This window comes from Gymnoscopelus braueri (genome assembly GCF_963280865.1).
Source record: "Gymnoscopelus braueri genome assembly, chromosome: 11".
NCBI classification, from domain to species: domain Eukaryota; kingdom Metazoa; phylum Chordata; class Actinopteri; order Myctophiformes; family Myctophidae; genus Gymnoscopelus; species Gymnoscopelus braueri.
Window position 1 is genome coordinate 52,835,954 of NC_137613.1, and position 18,329 is coordinate 52,854,282.

Genomic DNA, 18,329 nt, shown 5'->3' on the forward strand with positions numbered 1-18,329 from the left:
TGTCTGTCTGTCTGTCTGTCTGTCTGTCTGTCTGTCTGTCTATCTGACTATCTGTCTGTCTGTCTGTCTGTCTGTCTGTCTGTCTGTCTGTCTATCTGACTATATGTCTGTCTGTCTGTCTGTCTGTCTGTCTGTCTGTCTGTCTGTCTGTCTGTCTGCCTGTCTGTCTGCCTGCCTGCCTCTCTCTCCAGAGGAGTGTGATGATGAAGATGACCCGGAGTATAACTTCTTGGCCGACGTCGATGAACCTGATAAAGAAGATTACAGAGACGACAGGGCTGTTAGGATATCCAGTAAGTAACACACACAAACACACCAGTGTTAATTTTGACAGCTAATTTTTATTTAGTTTAGCCTTAGTCTTTTGAATAAGATATCATTTAGTTTTAGTCATATTTCAGTCATCTGAAAAGTTTTCGTTTTAGTCGACTACATATCATAAGATTTTACTCGACTAAATCTCAGCTATTTTCAGAGCGCAACACCCGAGCGCAACCAGACATAAAATGACTTGTCTTTTAGTTCTACTGGATCTCTTTTCCACTCGTCCCTCACTCTTCATTTTAGTCTAGTTTTTTTTTTTTTCTTAAATTTTTATCCCACGATTTTGTAACCCCATTTTTTTACACCCAGTGCCAATTGTCTATGTAATCCTGGGCACTACCTCTGCCAACCTAGGGAGGCCAGGGCCGAGCTCATGCCTCCTTCAATGCATGAGAGCCAACTGACCTTCTTATCACCTGACAGGGGAGAGTTTCCCTGGTTGGACGTAGCGTGTGGAAGGAACACGTTATTCCAACCAGTTCCTTTCCCCTCCATCAGGCGCCCCGGCTGGCCAGGGGGAGGCGGTATAGTGACCAGGATTAATGCATGTTTTTGTGAGGGTATCTACCCTAGGAGACACGGGGAGAACATGCAAACTCCACACAGAAAGGCCCTTTCGCCAACCCCACCTAGGGTATGGGCACTGATGACGCGGAGGAGAGAACACGCCCCCAGCGGCCACAGCGTCCCCTGCGGGAATCGAACCCAGGACCTTCTAGCTGTGAGGCGACAGCACTACCGACTGCGCCACCGTGCCCCCCAGTAGTTTTTATTTGTTGACAAAATTGTCAATATATTTAGTCATATTTTTTTTAGTCATCATAGCTTAGTTTTTATTTAGTTTTTGTTTGGTTTTCGTCAGTGAAAAAAGGTACTCGACGAACCTAGCCCTCTAAATGTCTAATCCTAACCCTAAACTTAACCTGAATCTTTTACTAATTGTGCGTCTAACTTTCTCAAATTCTACTATACTATTTGTTGTGGGTCCTCAGATATTTTTTTGGAAGACACACACACACACACACACACACACACACACACACACACACACACACACACACACACACACACACACACACACACTGACTATGTCATAATTATAACTTTTGATTGCCTCTCTCTCTCCTGCAGAGAAGGAAGTGAATGAGTTAATGGAAGAATTGTTTGAAACGGTAAGAATCTTTATTTACTTTACACTGTGATGCAATCTATTTTGATTTAATGTAATGTGTTATGATCTGATGTAAATTAATTAATTATTATGATGTAATTTAATGTAATAATGTATAACCAGTCATTGAATGCTGATTGATCTATAATCTCATAATGTGTGTGTGTGCGTGTGTGTGTGTGTGTATGTGTGTGTGTGTGCACGTGTGTGTGTAGTTAAAGGAGGATCTTACTGGTCAGGACGTTGACGATGAAGAGGACGAAGAAACGCAAGAACACACGCAACCTGTACCCCCACACACACGCATGTTAGTGGCACGCGCACACGCGCACACACACACACACACACACACACACACAGGTCTGAATATAAACAAGCTGTTTTTTGTTTTTTTTTACTCTTGTCCTCTGGCAGCGGATTGGCTGAGACCGAGACCGAGACCGAGACAGAGGCGGAGGAGCCAATCAGCGCGCTCCGTACGGTGAAAGAGAAACTGGCGCTGCTCAGGAGACGACAGAGGCAGGGCGTCGCAGAGGCCACGCCCCCTGCCCCGCGGCCCCCGCCCACTGAGCCCTACACACTGACGCTGGACGCCACGCAAAAAGCTACGCTACAGCAGCAAGTACAACAGGTTAACGAACACACATTTGAAATATGTATTTATGGCCACATAAACAGAAGTACAAGAATGCCTTGTACAAAGGACATAAACACTGCCAGTGCAGTCAGATAATGGAAAAACAGCCAGTTACAAAGTGCATATAAGGCAGAACATTGTTACATACAATAATGTTGGCATACTTGTCAAACACAGCAGACAACAATCATGGGTAAAGGAAACAACGCCTCCTCCAAATTAAGCGGCTTCCTATAATAGCTGATATTGAGCAGTACCTTGCTAATTGTTTAGCCCTCCTTTTGGAGAGGCAGGCCATTTGAAGGCCCCTCACAACCAACTTGTGCACGTGCCCTAGGCTACCAAAAAAAATAAAACCAAAAGTTTACATCTGTAGCCTAGCTGAGAGATGGTCTGCTCTAGCTGAGCACTTTGGTTAGGAAGGATTCCACTACTAAGCTGTAATCAAAAGTACAGAGGACCTCGAGAATGAACACCTCCCTATGGTTATCATTAACAACAATGCCATCAGGGGTGTTAGCTGAAATGTTAGAGCACACAGAATCATCTTTACACAGGCTAAACATGCTTGGCTTCACAGTAGAATGCTTACTGTATACAGCATGATGGAGGACCTGAAAATAGAAGAGATCTTTTGATATCAACTCCACTATTCTGTCATGCCTACATATGTAGAGTCCCAATACATGGCACCCATTTAAGATGTGGGACATGGTTTCAGCTATTTGTTCATGACCATGATGTATACAGTGAGGAGCATGGTTGCCTGGAAACCAGATGAAGAGGTTAAGTTTAGATGGTAAAACCTGCAACCTCGCTTTCAGAGTAAAGACAACAATGCACTCGTCTAAAGCAACATTTTTTTACACACAGTGAGAGACAGAATGGTCCACAGCAGGGAAACATGCAGTCTTTCCTTGCAGTCTCAGCTCAGTCCAGTGTTGTCGCTGCCTTTGCTCGGGCATTAGTCAGTGGGAGTTGGTGTTCTGTTCCACACACAGTCATAGATGCTCTGACAGAGATACTGGAGTCAGATATAAAGTCCTCCGAGACATCCATCGCCTCAGAGTTAGACCCTACCCACTTCAAGGTAACATCAGCCCAACAGCACAGGTCCGGCCAGTCTGACCACACACCGAAGCCGGGGGAGCGACTGTCTAGCTTTCCACTAAGTTTCCTCCTGAAGCCTAGGAAGCTAGGATCCGAGCCACATGCCAGGGGGACCTTACGTCGTTTTAGGTCCAAGAACAGAGATGAACGTGCAAGCTCTCTCACATACTGGTCAACATTGTTCAGCATTTTTTACCCATGATTAAGACCTGCAACGCATCTGTGTCATTTTTTTATTTGAGCTAAAAAGCATTATTTTACACTTTGGCTATTCAAAAATAGCAGATATACAGCAGCAAATACAACAGGTACATGTGGGTGCACGCCAGTGGTGTAAAGTAACTAAGCACATTTACTCAAGTACTGTACTTAAGTACAATTTTGAGGTATTTTTTACTTTAGTGGAGTATTTCCAATTCCCAGTACTTTTACTTTTACTCCACTACGTCTCAGGGCAAATGTTGTACTTTTACTCCACTGCAATTATTTGAAAACTTTAGTTACTAGTTACTTTGCAGATATAAATTATTACATTATAAAACATACATTAACGACTTCAGCCCTATTTTATACCTAGGCTATTGAGTACTTTTTCCACCACTGGTGCACGCACACATGTGTGTAAAGAGACCCATATAGACATTGAAGGCCAACTTGGGAACAATGCAGGCCGGGAATAGAATTGTACCCATCGTACATGTCTGTCTGTCTGTCTGTCTGTCTGTCTGTCTGTGTCCCTTTTATGCCCATATATGGAGTTCCATGTCAGGCATGCCCAAATTTGGAGTCTAGGCCAGTCTATGACACCAGTGCTATGACATCATATTGATGACATCAGGGTACTCCATAGCTGGTGATCTGATTGGCCAATCAGAGTTGAGTATCGTGTCTGTGTTTTTGTCTCCATGCAGCATGTCCAACTGTTGACCCAGATCAACCTGCTGACTCATCCAATCAACTCACTGCAAACCGAGACTGACACAACGACACACTTCCTGGTAACACACACACAAATATTTATTCAAAAATCACAAAAAATGTATGTTGCTATATACTGTACATAGCAACAACAACCCCAAAAGGGGTTCCCGTCTTCAAAGGTATAGTTACAAATAGGGGTTCCCGCCCTAAATGGGTTAACAAAGGCATACTGAAAGACGCACGCATGCACACACACCCACACACACCCACACACACCCACACACACACACACACACACACACACACACACACACACACACACACAGAGATAAACTCACAGGGATTTATCGTTTATAATATCGTTGTCGGGCAGAAACCTTGTAGGTCCACGTTTTCTTTTTTGGGGGGGGGGGGGGGCGGTTCAAAGACCTACTTCATCATACAAGACTGCCACACACAAGTAGTGAAAATGGCTGATCTACAAGCTCACAACGCCTCGCGATGCCATCAGCCATTTTCTTTATTTTAAATCGAAATTGAAAAAGGAATGATTTTGGACATACAAGGTGTCCACCTGACAGCAACAATATATATGAGAGTACAATTTAAAGTGTGTGTGTGTGTGTGTGTGTGTGTGTGTGTGTGTGTGTGTGTGTGTGTGTGTGTGTGTGTGTGTGTGTGTGTGTGTGTGTGTGTGTGTGTGTGTGTGTGTGTGTGTGTGTGTGTGTGTGTGTGTGTGTGTGTGTTCGTTCATCAGTATGAATTGGATGTGTTGGCTCACGGGTCGGAGATATTGCATCAAAGGTCCAGCTCCTTCAGGTCCTCCAACCTCCAGGAGGCGCTGGCGCTCATCGAAGAGATGAGAAGGCAGCCAATCGACTACAAGCCGCAGTACAGCACAATGGATGCACAAGGACGCCGTGAGACACCTACCTGTCTGTCTGTCTGTCTCTCTGCCTCAATTACATGTTGTATGTCAGCGTTTCCCAACCAGTGGGCCTTTTAATGTTTTTATATTAACTAGTCCATACCCGGTGAAGTGCGCAGGCGAAAGTAGTTGCAAACGTGGGGTTATTGCGTGTCCCGTCTTAAATTTTTAATTTAAAGCTATTGGTTGGAAGGGCAGCAATTCTTTCAAATGAATGGGAGCATAATTTAGAAAAACGCATGTCATGATAATTGAAAGAAGACTTTAAACCAGCGACTGAAAGCCTAAAGTATTTATGAACATGTTTACTGAAGTAATAAGACCAAGTGTAAAGTCAAAGTCAAATACCCACTTTAATGGAAAGTTATTCTGCAACCAGCAGGAGAGGAACTAGTGACACCTTCTAGGCCATTAACTCTTTTTTTGCCAAAAACGGGAATTCCCGTCCGATGGCTCTATGGCTCTCATGGCCACGGACGGAAATGACGATTTTTTTTTTTAATTAAAAAGAAATATATATATTTTATATAATATATATATTTTTTTTGGTTTATCTCAAAGGAACTAGGAGATAACGCTATCCAAAAAATTGCTGCTCCATTCACTTCAATGTTAAAAAACAAACGGAGGAAAAATGCACCTTTTTCCTGGCACTGGGACGACACAGTCTGAAATAAGTGTGGCAATGAAAGAGTTAACGAGAACTGCAGCGTTTTCATGACTTCCGCAAACACTGTGTGTGTGTGTGTGTGTGTGTGTGCGCGCGTGTGTGTGCGCGCGCAGTGCGTTGCTATCCAGTGATGCCGGCAGAGCTAGCCTGGCTGTTTGTTACGCGCAGCGTGTTCATGTACCCTGAGCTGCTGCCACATTGGAGCCTGGACCCGGAACACTACTGCCCCCGCAGGAGTAGCAACTTCACTGCAGCCGAGGACTGGTGAGACGGTGACCTAGGCCTGGCACACTTATGACCTGATTGCAATTACCTGAGATCATTATATAAATGATTAATTTACATGACTCGTAGTCGTTCCCTTTCATCTGCGTATATTAATCTATTGAAAAATGTTTTCAAACAATTTAAGGAAATAGTGGAAATAGTCGATCTCTACAAGCTCACAACCTCTAGGACGATTCCGGTTCTTTAACGATTCCCTCTAAACGGTCCGATTACTTAACAGTTCCCTTTAATCCAGTAAGACCGGGAACGCATATGTGTCATTTTAAGATTTATTTGGGCTATTTGGGAAAAAATAGCAGATCTACAAGGCAAGCTCATTGCGTGGCACAGAGTGAGCTTGTAGCTTGTTTTTTTGAAAAATCGTGAAAATGTGTGCAAATCTTTGAATATATATATATATATATATATATATATATATATATATATATGTTTTTAAAGCAAACATCTGTAAAACATTTGGGGATCTGGGGATTCTACAAATATCTTCTAAATCCAGTTTAAAAACGTATGTTGCTATAATACAAGTAAGACGCGCGAACGCTGGAGGCGAACGCAGATTGACTGTGGCTGCCATATTTCAACCACACTGTAGTAGTGCACTCTGCCGGCTGTATACAGGCAGTGCATCTGCTGGCATTTCAGCACGGAGTTTCGAGTCACATGGGGGCGCGAGCCAATGAGAGCGTGAACACAGAGACACAGACGGAGACACACACGGACAGAGACACACACAACCCAAGCATGGTTACATAGTAAGCTCCACTTGGTCGGAGGCGCGGCTTCGCCGTGCCTCCTTCCGCGTTCGCAATCAGTGGTCTTCAAACTTTGTTCATGTCAAGGACCTCCCAAAATGATATGTATTTGGCCGCGGACCCCCATCTCAAAATATGTTGCTCCAGGGACCCCAGGAGCAAATATTTGAGTTAAAAATGTTCACTTTAAAGATATATATCATTCAAAGATTTGCACAAAATATTCACTTTAAAAAAAGAAAAAAGTAGTTCTACAAGCTCATAGATTGTATATCTGAATAAAGGATTGTGACACTTTATTAACTAACTTTGCTGGGGACTCCCCAGTACCCCCTCAAACCCCCTCCCCAGTACCCCCTCCGGGGTCCCCGGACCCCCCGGGGTCCCCCCGGGTTGCTGAGGTCAACTTTTGTTGCACTCCCTCATGGAGCTACTTGCGGATTATACTAGGGTCAGTCCACTCTAGGTGGACACGCACTGACCTTTTGCACCTTAATCCCTTGTATAACGCACTGACTTTTTTTTGGTCTTTTTTTATTGTGCTCCTTTTCCTCTAAGCACCTTAACGTCCATTGTCTATCATGCACAGTATAAGTATAACATGCACAGTATACAATACATTGCTGCTATGCTCAGGCACCTTAGTTTAGTTTTTAGTTTTTTTTATTATCTCAGGTAATTTGTAAATATGTAGATAACCTGTCTGGCCTTCTGTTGCTCTCTTGTTTTGATCTCCTTCCCACCTGCCCCCCACCCTCTTCTTCTCCCCCCCCTCTTCTTTCTATGGAAACTAACGTTGCGATGGGAACGATGTACAAAAAAGAATTTCACCCACTTTTTTACCTTGTAAACCTGTGATGTGACAATAAAACTGATTCTGATTCTGACCCCACTTTGAGAACCAATGCTCTATAGGCAGTGAAATTCTGACGTCACGTCATGTAGTGTAGCGTGACACACCGTAGTTTAGCTTTATGTGGCGTGGCATTCGCTGCTGTAATGTGTGTGTGTGTGTGTGTGTGTGTGTGTGTGTGTGTGTGTGTGTGTGTCAGTCTGTTAGTGTTAGGGCTAAGGGACATGGAGCGGTCTGCGGACGCCACCAAGCTGGTCAGTCGGTTTGTCTTGAGGAAGACCATTCCTCAGATCCAACACAGATTCAAGCAATGCTGTCGCTTTGGCGCCCCCGATAACATTGTCAAGGTAACACACACGCACGCACGCACACACGTTTGTATTAATATACTTGTGACCTCAAAATTATAGGATTGCATTGAAACGTTTTTTATACCGTGTGAACATTGCCGAACAATAGCCGGAGCTTGTAGATCGGCTATTTTTCTAACATGATGTGTGTGTGCGTGTGTGCGTGTCGTCTAGATGTACCGCCACCAAGGTGTGGTGGGTTCGATGCCGTTAGCGTGTGGCAGAGTGAAGCCTGCAGACCAACGCCCCCCTGTGGAGAAAGATGGCAACACACAACCTTACTGGCTGACTGTAACACAACCTTCTACTATTTGATTCTATTCTGTTCTAGTTGATTATATTCCCATTGATGTGGTTAATAGATGAGGCTTATCTATTTATATTGCAACATATTTTGTATACCCCTCCTATAATTCTACAAAGCTCTGTCTGTAGTGGTGAGGTGGTGAGGCCAAAATGTGTTCTTCCCGGTTCTCCTCAGTGGCTGGCACGACGGGACGCTCTGTGTGTGTGTGTGCTTGGATATATGTGTCTGTGTGGGTTCGCGTGTGTGTGTTCACTGTGGGTCCAGGACGTTGTATGTGTGGGTGTGTGTGTGTGTGTGTGTGTGTGTGTGGGGGGGGGGGGGGGACACGCGACGACATAAAAATAATAACAATAATGCTAATCTATTGGCTCGCCACCATTACACACAATGTCACGGAGTAAACAAGCTAATGCAATGAGCTAACATGGCCTTAAGGTGGACTGACTTAAAGGATTTCATGGATTTATTTTTGTTTTTGTGGCATTCCTAAGACAATAATTTGATGACCGTGTGTATTTCCGGTAGGAGACACAAATAATCTACTTTGTGTCTCCCGTCTCACGGGAATCAAATTATTAGCTTAAGAATGCGACAAAAACTAAAAAGAATCCATGGATTCAAGGCTTCATAGAGTGTGCAATTGATAGAAAATAAGATTTTTTTTGGGTGAACTCCTCTTTTAAGGTATACGTAATTCAGTAATTCTACACAGAGCTAATGTGACACCAACTCATAACCCCTGTCATATGCATATAGGCTACTGTCTGCATAACCCCAAGTTTGCAAATACTTTTGCCTGCGCACTTCACTTGGTATGGACAATATTTATCAATATAATTAATATTTTATATTATTATTATAATTATTATATTCTGTTTTAATAAACTGTAAGTCTTGGGTGTCCGGATGGCGCAGGGTAGTGCTGAGCAAGTAACGGAAAATATATCAAGACTGATGTTTAGAACCAATGGCTAAAAATAATTCTTATATCAATTTACTCGATTATAAAAACCATTAGAATTGTTTTGTCTGATTAAACACTTAACCCTGTTTGTAGAATCCCCAGAAGCAAAGATTTGAGTTACAAATGTTCGCTATAAAATATATATATTCAATGATTTGCACAAATGTTCACAATTTTATTTATTTTTTGCAGATATGCAAGCTCATGCCACGCTATGAGCTTGTATATCTGCTATTTTTGAATAGCCAAAGAAATCTTAAAATGACACAGATGCGCTCCCGGTCTTAATGGGTTAACTCTAAATATTTTCTGTGTTTTTTTGTTCTTTATTTTTTTACCAGCGGAGCATTCCACTCATCCACCAATCACTCAAACACCACGACGACAGCGACGGCCCCACTGACTCCGCCTCCCGTCCCGTAACCGCCAGTCGCCGAGCCCGTCGGAAACACCCGTGTCAGCGGGCGCTGCTGAGGTCATCGATGGGGCGGGGCCTAAGCGGCGGCGGCCGCTACCCGCCCCGCCTCCCCCCGTTGATTGGCTTCCAACGTATCGGTTTCGTCACGCTGGAAATACCTCCCTCCTCCTCCTCCTCCTCTCCCTCCTCCTCCTCCTCCTCTCCCTCCGTCCCGCCGCCTGTCTCGCTCTCCGTCCCTCCGCCTGTCTCGCTCTCCGTCCCTCCGCCTGTCTCGCTCTCCGTCCCTCCGCCTGTCTCACCCTCCGTCCCTCCGCCTGTCTCACCCTCCTCCGTGTCTCACCCTCCGCCGGCTGCGATGTTGTCGTCGATCAGTCAGAGATACGGAGCCTTCGCCAGGCTGGGGCGGTTGCCGGGTAGACCGTTGCCTTGGCTACCGCCTCCTCATCGCACAATGCAGCCGGATGGAGGGAGGACAGAGGAGAGAGGAGATGAGGAGAGAGGAGATGAGGAGAGAGGAGGGGAGAATAGAGGAGATGAAAAAGATGAGGAGAGCGGAGGTGAGGAACAAGGGGAAGACAGAGGACACGAGGAGAGAGAAAGTGAAGAAAGAGATGAAGAGCTAGGAGACGAGGAGCTAGGCGACGAGGAGGAGCTAGGCGACGAGGAAGGCTTTGACCTGGAGTTACCTTTCCGCCTGGTTCTGTCCGACTCCTCCCCGTCACACGCAGGAAGTGTTGCCCCCGACGACGACCTTGGCGACCCCGAGGAGAAAGAGGTGAGACCAGATGATGTCATCAGATTATGATGTCATTGGACAGTCGGCTGATATCGTCCGTTTTAGCTTAGTTATTTAGTTTTAGAGTGTGTCAAACTATCAATCATGTTAAGAACCATCTTCCATAAATCCTTAATTGTCTGGGCTATTTCATCAAATCAAAGGTTAAAGCCTCAGTCTGTGATTGTTTGGCTGTATGTAGAACAGCAGGAACATACAGTAGAACATACTGTAATTCTACATATTTTGTGTAATTGTTTAGGAAAACAAACCTAAACAATTGTCTTTGCTTCAATCCTGTGTGTGTGTGTGTGTGTGTGTGTGTGTGTGTGTGTGTGTGTGTGTGTGTGTGTGTGTGTGTGTGTGTGTGTGTGTGTGTGTGTGTGTGTGTGTGTGTGTGTGTGTGTGTGTGTGTAGGGCAGCCTGTGGTGTAATGAAAGTGAGGATCAGAGAGAGACAGACGTCTTAGCCTTCGCTCAGGATTATACCAACAGAGTGAGAACCTGTCTGTCTTGTCCGTCTGTCTGTCTGTCTGTCTCTCTTCGTAAACATGTGTGCTGAAAATGAACAGTCAAACTGATTGGATGTTATTGTATTCAGAATCTGGACATTACATTATTGGGCACGTTATTCATTATTTAAACTGTTTTTTTTAAAGATAAGACTTTTATTATCTTTAGTTTGGAAATTTGGAAATTTAGTTTGCAAGGACAATACAGCAGTTTTAAAAAATTATATATATATATATATATATATATATATATATATATATATATATATATATATATATATAAATAAATTAAAATACAGGTTTTAAGAAAGCATGATGGAAGGACATCACGGTCAAAGCAACACCATGAGTAAGGCAAGAGAAAAATGTAAATGAGTACAAATATGCACACACTTTATACAATAATATACAACAAGCTAAAAGCTCACAACGCTCCACAAGCCTAATGTGAGCTTGTAGATTGATGACATTTGGTGTTGGGGGGGGGGGGGGGTTAAGTGGTTAAGAGAGAGAGAGGAGAGATACTAGTTACTTTGCAGATTTCAACTACAAAAAGTGCTCCTCGGAGCACAGGTCTCCTCCAGGTCAGGTAGGTTATTGTGGGCCAGCAATGTTGGGAATTCGGCAATCAGGATGGAATATGAAAGATCGGACGGATCCGTCTTCATCACTTGACTATAGAGATAATGTGTACAGATTTTTTGTTGCAAAATTGGCCTCCTGGTGGCGCTATAACAGGACAATGTGAAAAGGGTGGCATTTCTCCCTCTGCCTAGTGGGAATGGCCAGTGGGAATGTGCGTGCAAAGTTTCACGGCAATCGGACGCTGTTAGAGATGCACCGATTAATCGGCCGCCGATTAAAAAAGCCGGTTTTAGGTCAAACCGGCTGGATCGGTGCTCGGCCGGTCACTGTCATAAATTCCGATTTTATGCCGGTCAAATTGAAACTGCGTTGGCACTGCGCAGCAACAGCATGATGATCAAAGTCGTGTGAGTGGACTCAGTAAACATTAGCAAGAGAGGCCCACAGTCCACAGATGGTGCTGATTACCATTGAAATATAAGGATACATGAATATCTATATAATATGGAATATATTATATTCGATAATGCTGGTCGCAGTTATAGCCTAGTCAATGTAGTGACTGTCGGTTCGTCAATCACGGGGATAAAGGCAGTAAGTGCGTCACCAGGCTTCTCATACGGTCCATGCAAAAGATGTTGTAGACTACCGAAAAGAAATGCCTTTTATTGTAGCCAGTTGCAAAGAAAAATCACCCCGACTCTCTTTGCATATGCTGTTGAAAAGACAACTTTGGTGTGTGTGTGTGTGTGTGCACGCGATGCGATGCGTGTGCGCACTTCTCTCATACAGCCAGTAGCTGCTCATTCCTCCTACCTGCAGGGTTGCCTCTTATTCCAAATAAATTACTAGGCGCCATCTGAAAAGTCCTTAATGCTGTAAACAGCTTCCAACAACAACTCTAAAAGACGTTGTGATCATGATATCAGCCATCCACACGCTGGTTTAATTCATGTGCCTACAGACGTCTTCTCATCTATCCAGCTGTAGCCTATTAAAGCTCGTTAAGAGACTCGTCCGAAAGTTTAACAAAGTCCACTGAGCAACACAGAGTAGTGTAACATTTTTAGTCAGAGGTTAAAACAAGCCAAAACAGTGACATAAGGTGAGCTGAGAGAGATGAAGCAGGGACCCCCTTCTATATTGTATGAAATTGAACTTTTTTTTTTAACTTGGTCTGCTCTTTTTTCCCCTCTACACCTATATACCTCTTTGCCAAAAATAGCAGATCTACAAGCTTGTGAGCTTGTAGATCTGCCATTTTTGGCTTTAGTCCTCCTCAGAAATGGGATGCTAGTGTTTAATGTAAAAAATATCATATCACACAAAGATTTGGCGGCCCCCCCTGTAGTAACTCTGAGGACCCCCTAAGGGTCCCGGACCCCCTGTTGAAGACCCCTGGACTAGAGTGACATAAGATAAAGTTCTCACCTTGAAAACAATTAAATGCAGACATGTCCTGCTATGTGTCTGAATGGGAAAACCTTATTTATTTATTTTTGCTTTTATAAGAAAATAAATTTGCATTAAGATAAGATTTTGTTAGTTAAAAAATATTAAAATTTTTAATAAATAATAATATCTGATCTCAATATGGACCCATAATAAGTTTTGCCAAAATCATGCAGCTCTATAACAGTGACAGCCATAACAGCAATGGTACAAATAAAAAAATAAATGATATAGGCTACAGTAGTATTCTTTTTAAAATTCTTCTTGTTTTTGTAATGACTTTAGGCCTTTCGTTGCATAGTTAGGGCATCAATATTATAGCCATATCATGATATTAGACTGGATATCGTCTGTGATTTTGGATGTACTATTATGATATGGCATAAGTGCTCTTTTCCTGGTTTAATCTTATTGGTACTCTGTATTGGCAAATACACAAAATTAAGTACTTGTACTTAGCCTGAAAAAGAACTAGTTCAAAAATAGAAAATCGGTATCGGTAAAACCGGTATCGGCAGGTCAGACTTTAAAAAAAACGGTAATCGGTATCGGCCAAGGATTTTGCAATCGGTGCATCTCTAGACGCTGTGTTCATGATTTGAGGTATTTTGTTCAAAACGGGCCACTCCTGCAAACTTTAGATGCCAATCCTAGCCAATCCGGATGGAATATGACAAATCGGACAGATCCATGTTGATCACATGACAAAAATAATCCTCCTGGTGGCGTTATAACAGGCCCATGTGAAAAATGCAGTCCATCGGGACAACGGTCCCAGAGATTAGTTGCTCACAGACACACAGACGGACGGACGGATGGACGGACAGGGTGCAAAACATAGTCTCTGCACGCCTTCGTCCTGGCGGAGACAATTATGATTATAAAACATACCACACCATGCAACACGTTGTAAGCTTCTAGATCTTCTATTTTTGACAAGTATATATCTTGATGCCAATACCTTTTTCACTTTTACTCTCTACAGGCCCTTAAATATTGTATTGTATTGCTACTTTAAAGTAAAACATCTGAGTACTTCCTCCACCCCTCCCTCTCTCTCTCTCGGCCCCTCTAGTTGTGTCAGTGTGTGTCGCTCGCCCCAGACAGAGCGGAGCGTTTGTTAGGCACGTTGGAGCAGTTTGAGTGCGATGGCGACCGGGCATGCCCAGTAGAGCTCTACGGCAGACTGGCTGCCATATTGGACCGCTGGCCTCAAGTCCTCCGGGACTACGCAGCCTTCCTCACACCCACACAAGCTCAGCACTGTGGACTGGTACGTGCGTGTGCGTGTGCGTGTGCGTGTGTGTGTGTGTGTGGACCAAATGTCCCCACAAGTATAGCAGATTTTGAGAAATATCGTGAGGAACCATTTTCCTGGTTGTCACAAGAGAAAGGGTTGTTTTAACCCATTAAAACCAGGAACGCATCTGTGTAACCACTTAAACCATTACTTTATACTTTGGCTATTCAAAAATAGCAGATCTACAAACTCATTGTAGATATGCTATTTTTGAAAAATCGTGAAAATGTGTGCAAATCTTTGAATATACATATTATTTAAACCAGACATTTTGTATTCAAATCTTTGCTACTGGGGGTCCCTGGAACAAAATATTTTTTAGATGGGGGTTCACGGCCAAATACATATCATTTGGGGGGTCCTTGAAATGAAAAATTGAAAAAATGAAAAATATAGCAGATCTACAACCTCAAAGCGCAGCACAAGCTTGTATATCTGCAATTTTTTAACACATTGGGTGCCAGAATTTTATAATAACAGAATGCGTTCGGTGCTTGGAATCTCACCGTTGCGTTCCATTGTGCTGTTTAAAGCTGTAGACTCCATGACGAGCGATCCATGAACAAAAAAGCATGCCTCCATTTTGCCCGATGGGCCTGGCTAACGGCTGGAACGATAACATCTTTCACGCGGGTCACAATGGCAAAGCGATCGCGGATACAAAATGAGTCCTTTTACCCAGCGTAAAAAGTTTCGGAGTTATAGGGGTTTTAGAGAAGGAAATAGAACGGAAGCGGATGGGGAGCCATGTTTTTGACACGGTGATCCATCTGGCCCTTCCTTCTCAGAATCGCCTAGGGTGATTCCAGAGCTGCTCTAAACGAAAAAAACTAAAAGAAAAAAAAAACGTATATATACATTTTTGGCACTCCACAGGTGTATTTGCAAAAAGGTATATACAGTATACGGTTTTGGCACTCAATGTGTTTATAGCCAAAGAAATCTAAAATGGCACGGATGCTTTTCCCGGTCTAATTGTAGTAAAATATTTATCTCCTGTATGATCGATCCCCTGATGGTTTCTAATCACTGAGGGTTATACTGTGTGGTTTCACAAATGTCAACGAGGTCATCGCGACCTTGTTGACATTAACTCATTTACTGCCAATAACGCATATATGCGTTCTATTGAATCCATCACTTGCCTGCCAATAACGCATAAATGCGTTCTATTTTTTTTTTTTTTTTTTTTTTTTTTGACCCAAAGACCAAGGAGATATGATTTTTCGAAGATCTAGACTCCTATCCACTTCCTTGTTAACTTAAAACTTAAAAATTCTGTATCTCGGCTCCTGAGTACTTTTTGTTTTTCAATAAAAGATCTCTGGCAGCCAACAGCTAAAAATCTGAAATAACTCTGGCAGCTGGTGAGTTAATTGTCTGCCTTTGAAAATAGCATGTCTTGACCAAAAATACATGGTAAAAAAAAAAGGTACACAGGAGCCGAGACACAGCCTTTTTAAGTAATAAGTTAACCAAGAAGTGAATGGAGCAGCAAATCTTTGGATCACGATATCTTGGGTTCTGAACCCCCCCCCCCAAAAAAAAACACGCCATTGCGGAAAAACACGTCAAACACGTCAAATGCCCTCACAAATATGTGTGTGTGTGGTATGGCACGGCGCGTCTCGTGCAGATGTGTGACCGGGGCTTGAGTCTTTTCTGCTCTTCATCCTCTAGGTGGCAGAGCAGCGTCTGTTTGAACGCAGCAGGACGTTTCTTCGACACCTGGAGCAGAGCCTGGGTCAAGACTCCTCCCACTACCAGGAAGTAGTGTCTGTTCTGCAGGGAAGCTCCGCCCCCGACCCGTCTAACATCAGCAAGGTACTGCAATTACTTCTACTACTACTATTAACTCTTTCACTGCCAGGAATGAATTAATTAATTCATCCGTCTCCGGTCCCCTTGCCAGCGAAAACGGCGATTTTACTGTGCCTTCATGGAAAAATCATGGAATATTCTCTGTGACCGCCGTCCTCACGGAGATCGGCTCATTACACGCAAGGGGGTCCGGTAGAATCGAGGGAAAAAAATGGCTGGCCGCGATCCTCCATTCAAGAGCTATGGCCGTTTGAATGTGGCTTGTTTTTTGAAAAACACAAATCCTAAAAGTGGACTTTGGTGAATCCTTTTTTTGGTGATTTCTGCGTGTACTCTTCTTCGGTGGTTGGATCATTCACAAGCGCCCAGAGTCTAAAAAAGTCTAATCAAGCAACAATTTTGTGGACCCCCTGCAGTACCTCCACTTGTTGAAGACCTCTGCCTGTGAGAGTCTGACTGACTGGAACTACAGGAAACACATGTGCTGTTGTCCAGGAATAATTGGCATTCTCTGCTTCATGTCATATGTTCCACATAAAAAAAAATACACAGAAAAGAAAAACACAAAACACACTCCAATATATAATATAGGATAATAATAATAGGATAATATGTCCTCAACTTCATTGAAACACGGGATTTGGGTGCCCCTTTAGCTCGAGAGTTTACAAATGTAACCAAATGGACCAGAAAGGGTCATTTGTACACTTTCTGAGTTATGGACCCGTAAGGGTCTCATAACAGACGCTGAGAAGCACTTTTATCCAAAGACAAATTTCTAGTCCAGACGTAGCATTATTGTACTGTGGTTTCCATCAGAATGCTTTTTTAAAAGGGGTCATATCATCCTCTTTCATTGCCTGGAACTGGTTCTCTGCCGTGGTCATCAATAATTGTCTCCGCCAGGCCGAAGGCATGGTGGAGACTAGAGTATGTTTTACCCTCCGTCCGTCCGTCCGTCCGTCCGTCCGTCCGTCCGTCCGTGCGTGTGTGTGTCCGTCCGTCTGTGAACACCTAAGCTCCGGCACCATTGGCCCCGATTTGCATGACGCTTGGACAAAATCTTTGCATGACGCTTGTTACAAACACAACACAACCTCTATTACAACTTCCTGACCTGGCGGAGACCTGTGCTCCGAGGAGCACATTTTCTAGTTGTATTATTATTTTGTTTTGTTTTTATTAGGCCCTGTGCTTTAAGTTTAAATAGTTTGGTGTGCTCACTGTTTTTGTTTTTGTGGGATTTGAGTTGTGATGGAGCCAATGTTTCTGTCCGAACTAGTCCCGAGACCGATAGCGTAGAACCCAAGGCATAGTGCCCTGACTCGAATCTGACCAGTAATTATTAACACATTCCCTGTCAAGTATTAATAAATTAATTATTTAGCTTCTGCCAGGGTTTTTTACCTTTTATATTGGCGATCTTTGGAGGGCCATGGGAGGCGCGATGTTCACGTGGATGTAAACAAAGCATGTCTGGGGGGTGGAGGAGGGTCTGGTCTATAAACTGAAAAAAATCAGTTTTCACCAAAAAAAAGAGAGGAGTGTTTTTCTAAAACTCATAAAAAAGGAGTGGACGGCAGTGTCATTTTTTGGGATGACGTCCCATCCGTCCATTCCTTCTTTCAGGGTCCTAGGATCATTCCTAAGTTGCGTTAGAGCGCCCCCCTGTGGAATTGTCAAAGTAATATATATATTGTCAATATATTGGCTTTGAGAAGCTCGGCCAATCAGTTAAGCCACCGGGTCGGGTTGGCCAATCAGGGAAGCGATGCATACAATCCCCCGAACACACTGAGAATCTCTTTGTCTTCCTCAGGCACGCGGGCTGACGAATGTTTGTGTTTTTATGGTTCTCGGAAACCATTGTTCCGTTCAACACCACCGGCCAAGTTTGATACCGAACGGTTCAACGATTTCCGAGTTAGACCTGGGATGCTTCTCCATATGTAATATAATTTATAAGAGACCTTATGATAGTATATACTAGGATGTTTCCGAGATACGCCCGGGACGCTTCCCTCCATGTAATATATTGTATAAGAGACCTTATAAATTATAGTATACTAGATGTCCGGGCCCTCACATCTAGGCCCGATCCGAGGTTGGTCCAGACAGCATTGGCCTAGTCACTCTGCACACACGTCATGCGAAGTCCGGCCCCTCTGGCCTCTCCTCTCCTCTCCTTTCGG

General features: G+C 43.6%; 1 protein-coding gene across 1 annotated transcript in view; it reads left to right on the top strand.

The window, feature by feature from the left end:
* The window catches only part of gon4la (gon-4 like a), a 50,238-nt gene that overhangs the window by 15,382 nt on the left and 16,527 nt on the right, over window positions 1-18,329 (top strand). Inside the window, exons 11-23 of the mRNA XM_080441301.1 lie at window positions 192-293; window positions 1,456-1,496; window positions 1,711-1,802; window positions 1,910-2,126; window positions 4,154-4,240; window positions 4,921-5,083; window positions 5,875-6,025; window positions 7,854-8,001; window positions 8,179-8,295; window positions 9,617-10,468; window positions 10,886-10,963; window positions 14,092-14,289; window positions 15,997-16,140. Of these exons, the coding sequence (XP_080297427.1) occupies window positions 192-293; window positions 1,456-1,496; window positions 1,711-1,802; window positions 1,910-2,126; window positions 4,154-4,240; window positions 4,921-5,083; window positions 5,875-6,025; window positions 7,854-8,001; window positions 8,179-8,295; window positions 9,617-10,468; window positions 10,886-10,963; window positions 14,092-14,289; window positions 15,997-16,140 (2,390 nt within the window). The remainder of the gene's footprint in view (window positions 1-191; window positions 294-1,455; window positions 1,497-1,710; window positions 1,803-1,909; window positions 2,127-4,153; window positions 4,241-4,920; window positions 5,084-5,874; window positions 6,026-7,853; window positions 8,002-8,178; window positions 8,296-9,616; window positions 10,469-10,885; window positions 10,964-14,091; window positions 14,290-15,996; window positions 16,141-18,329) is intronic.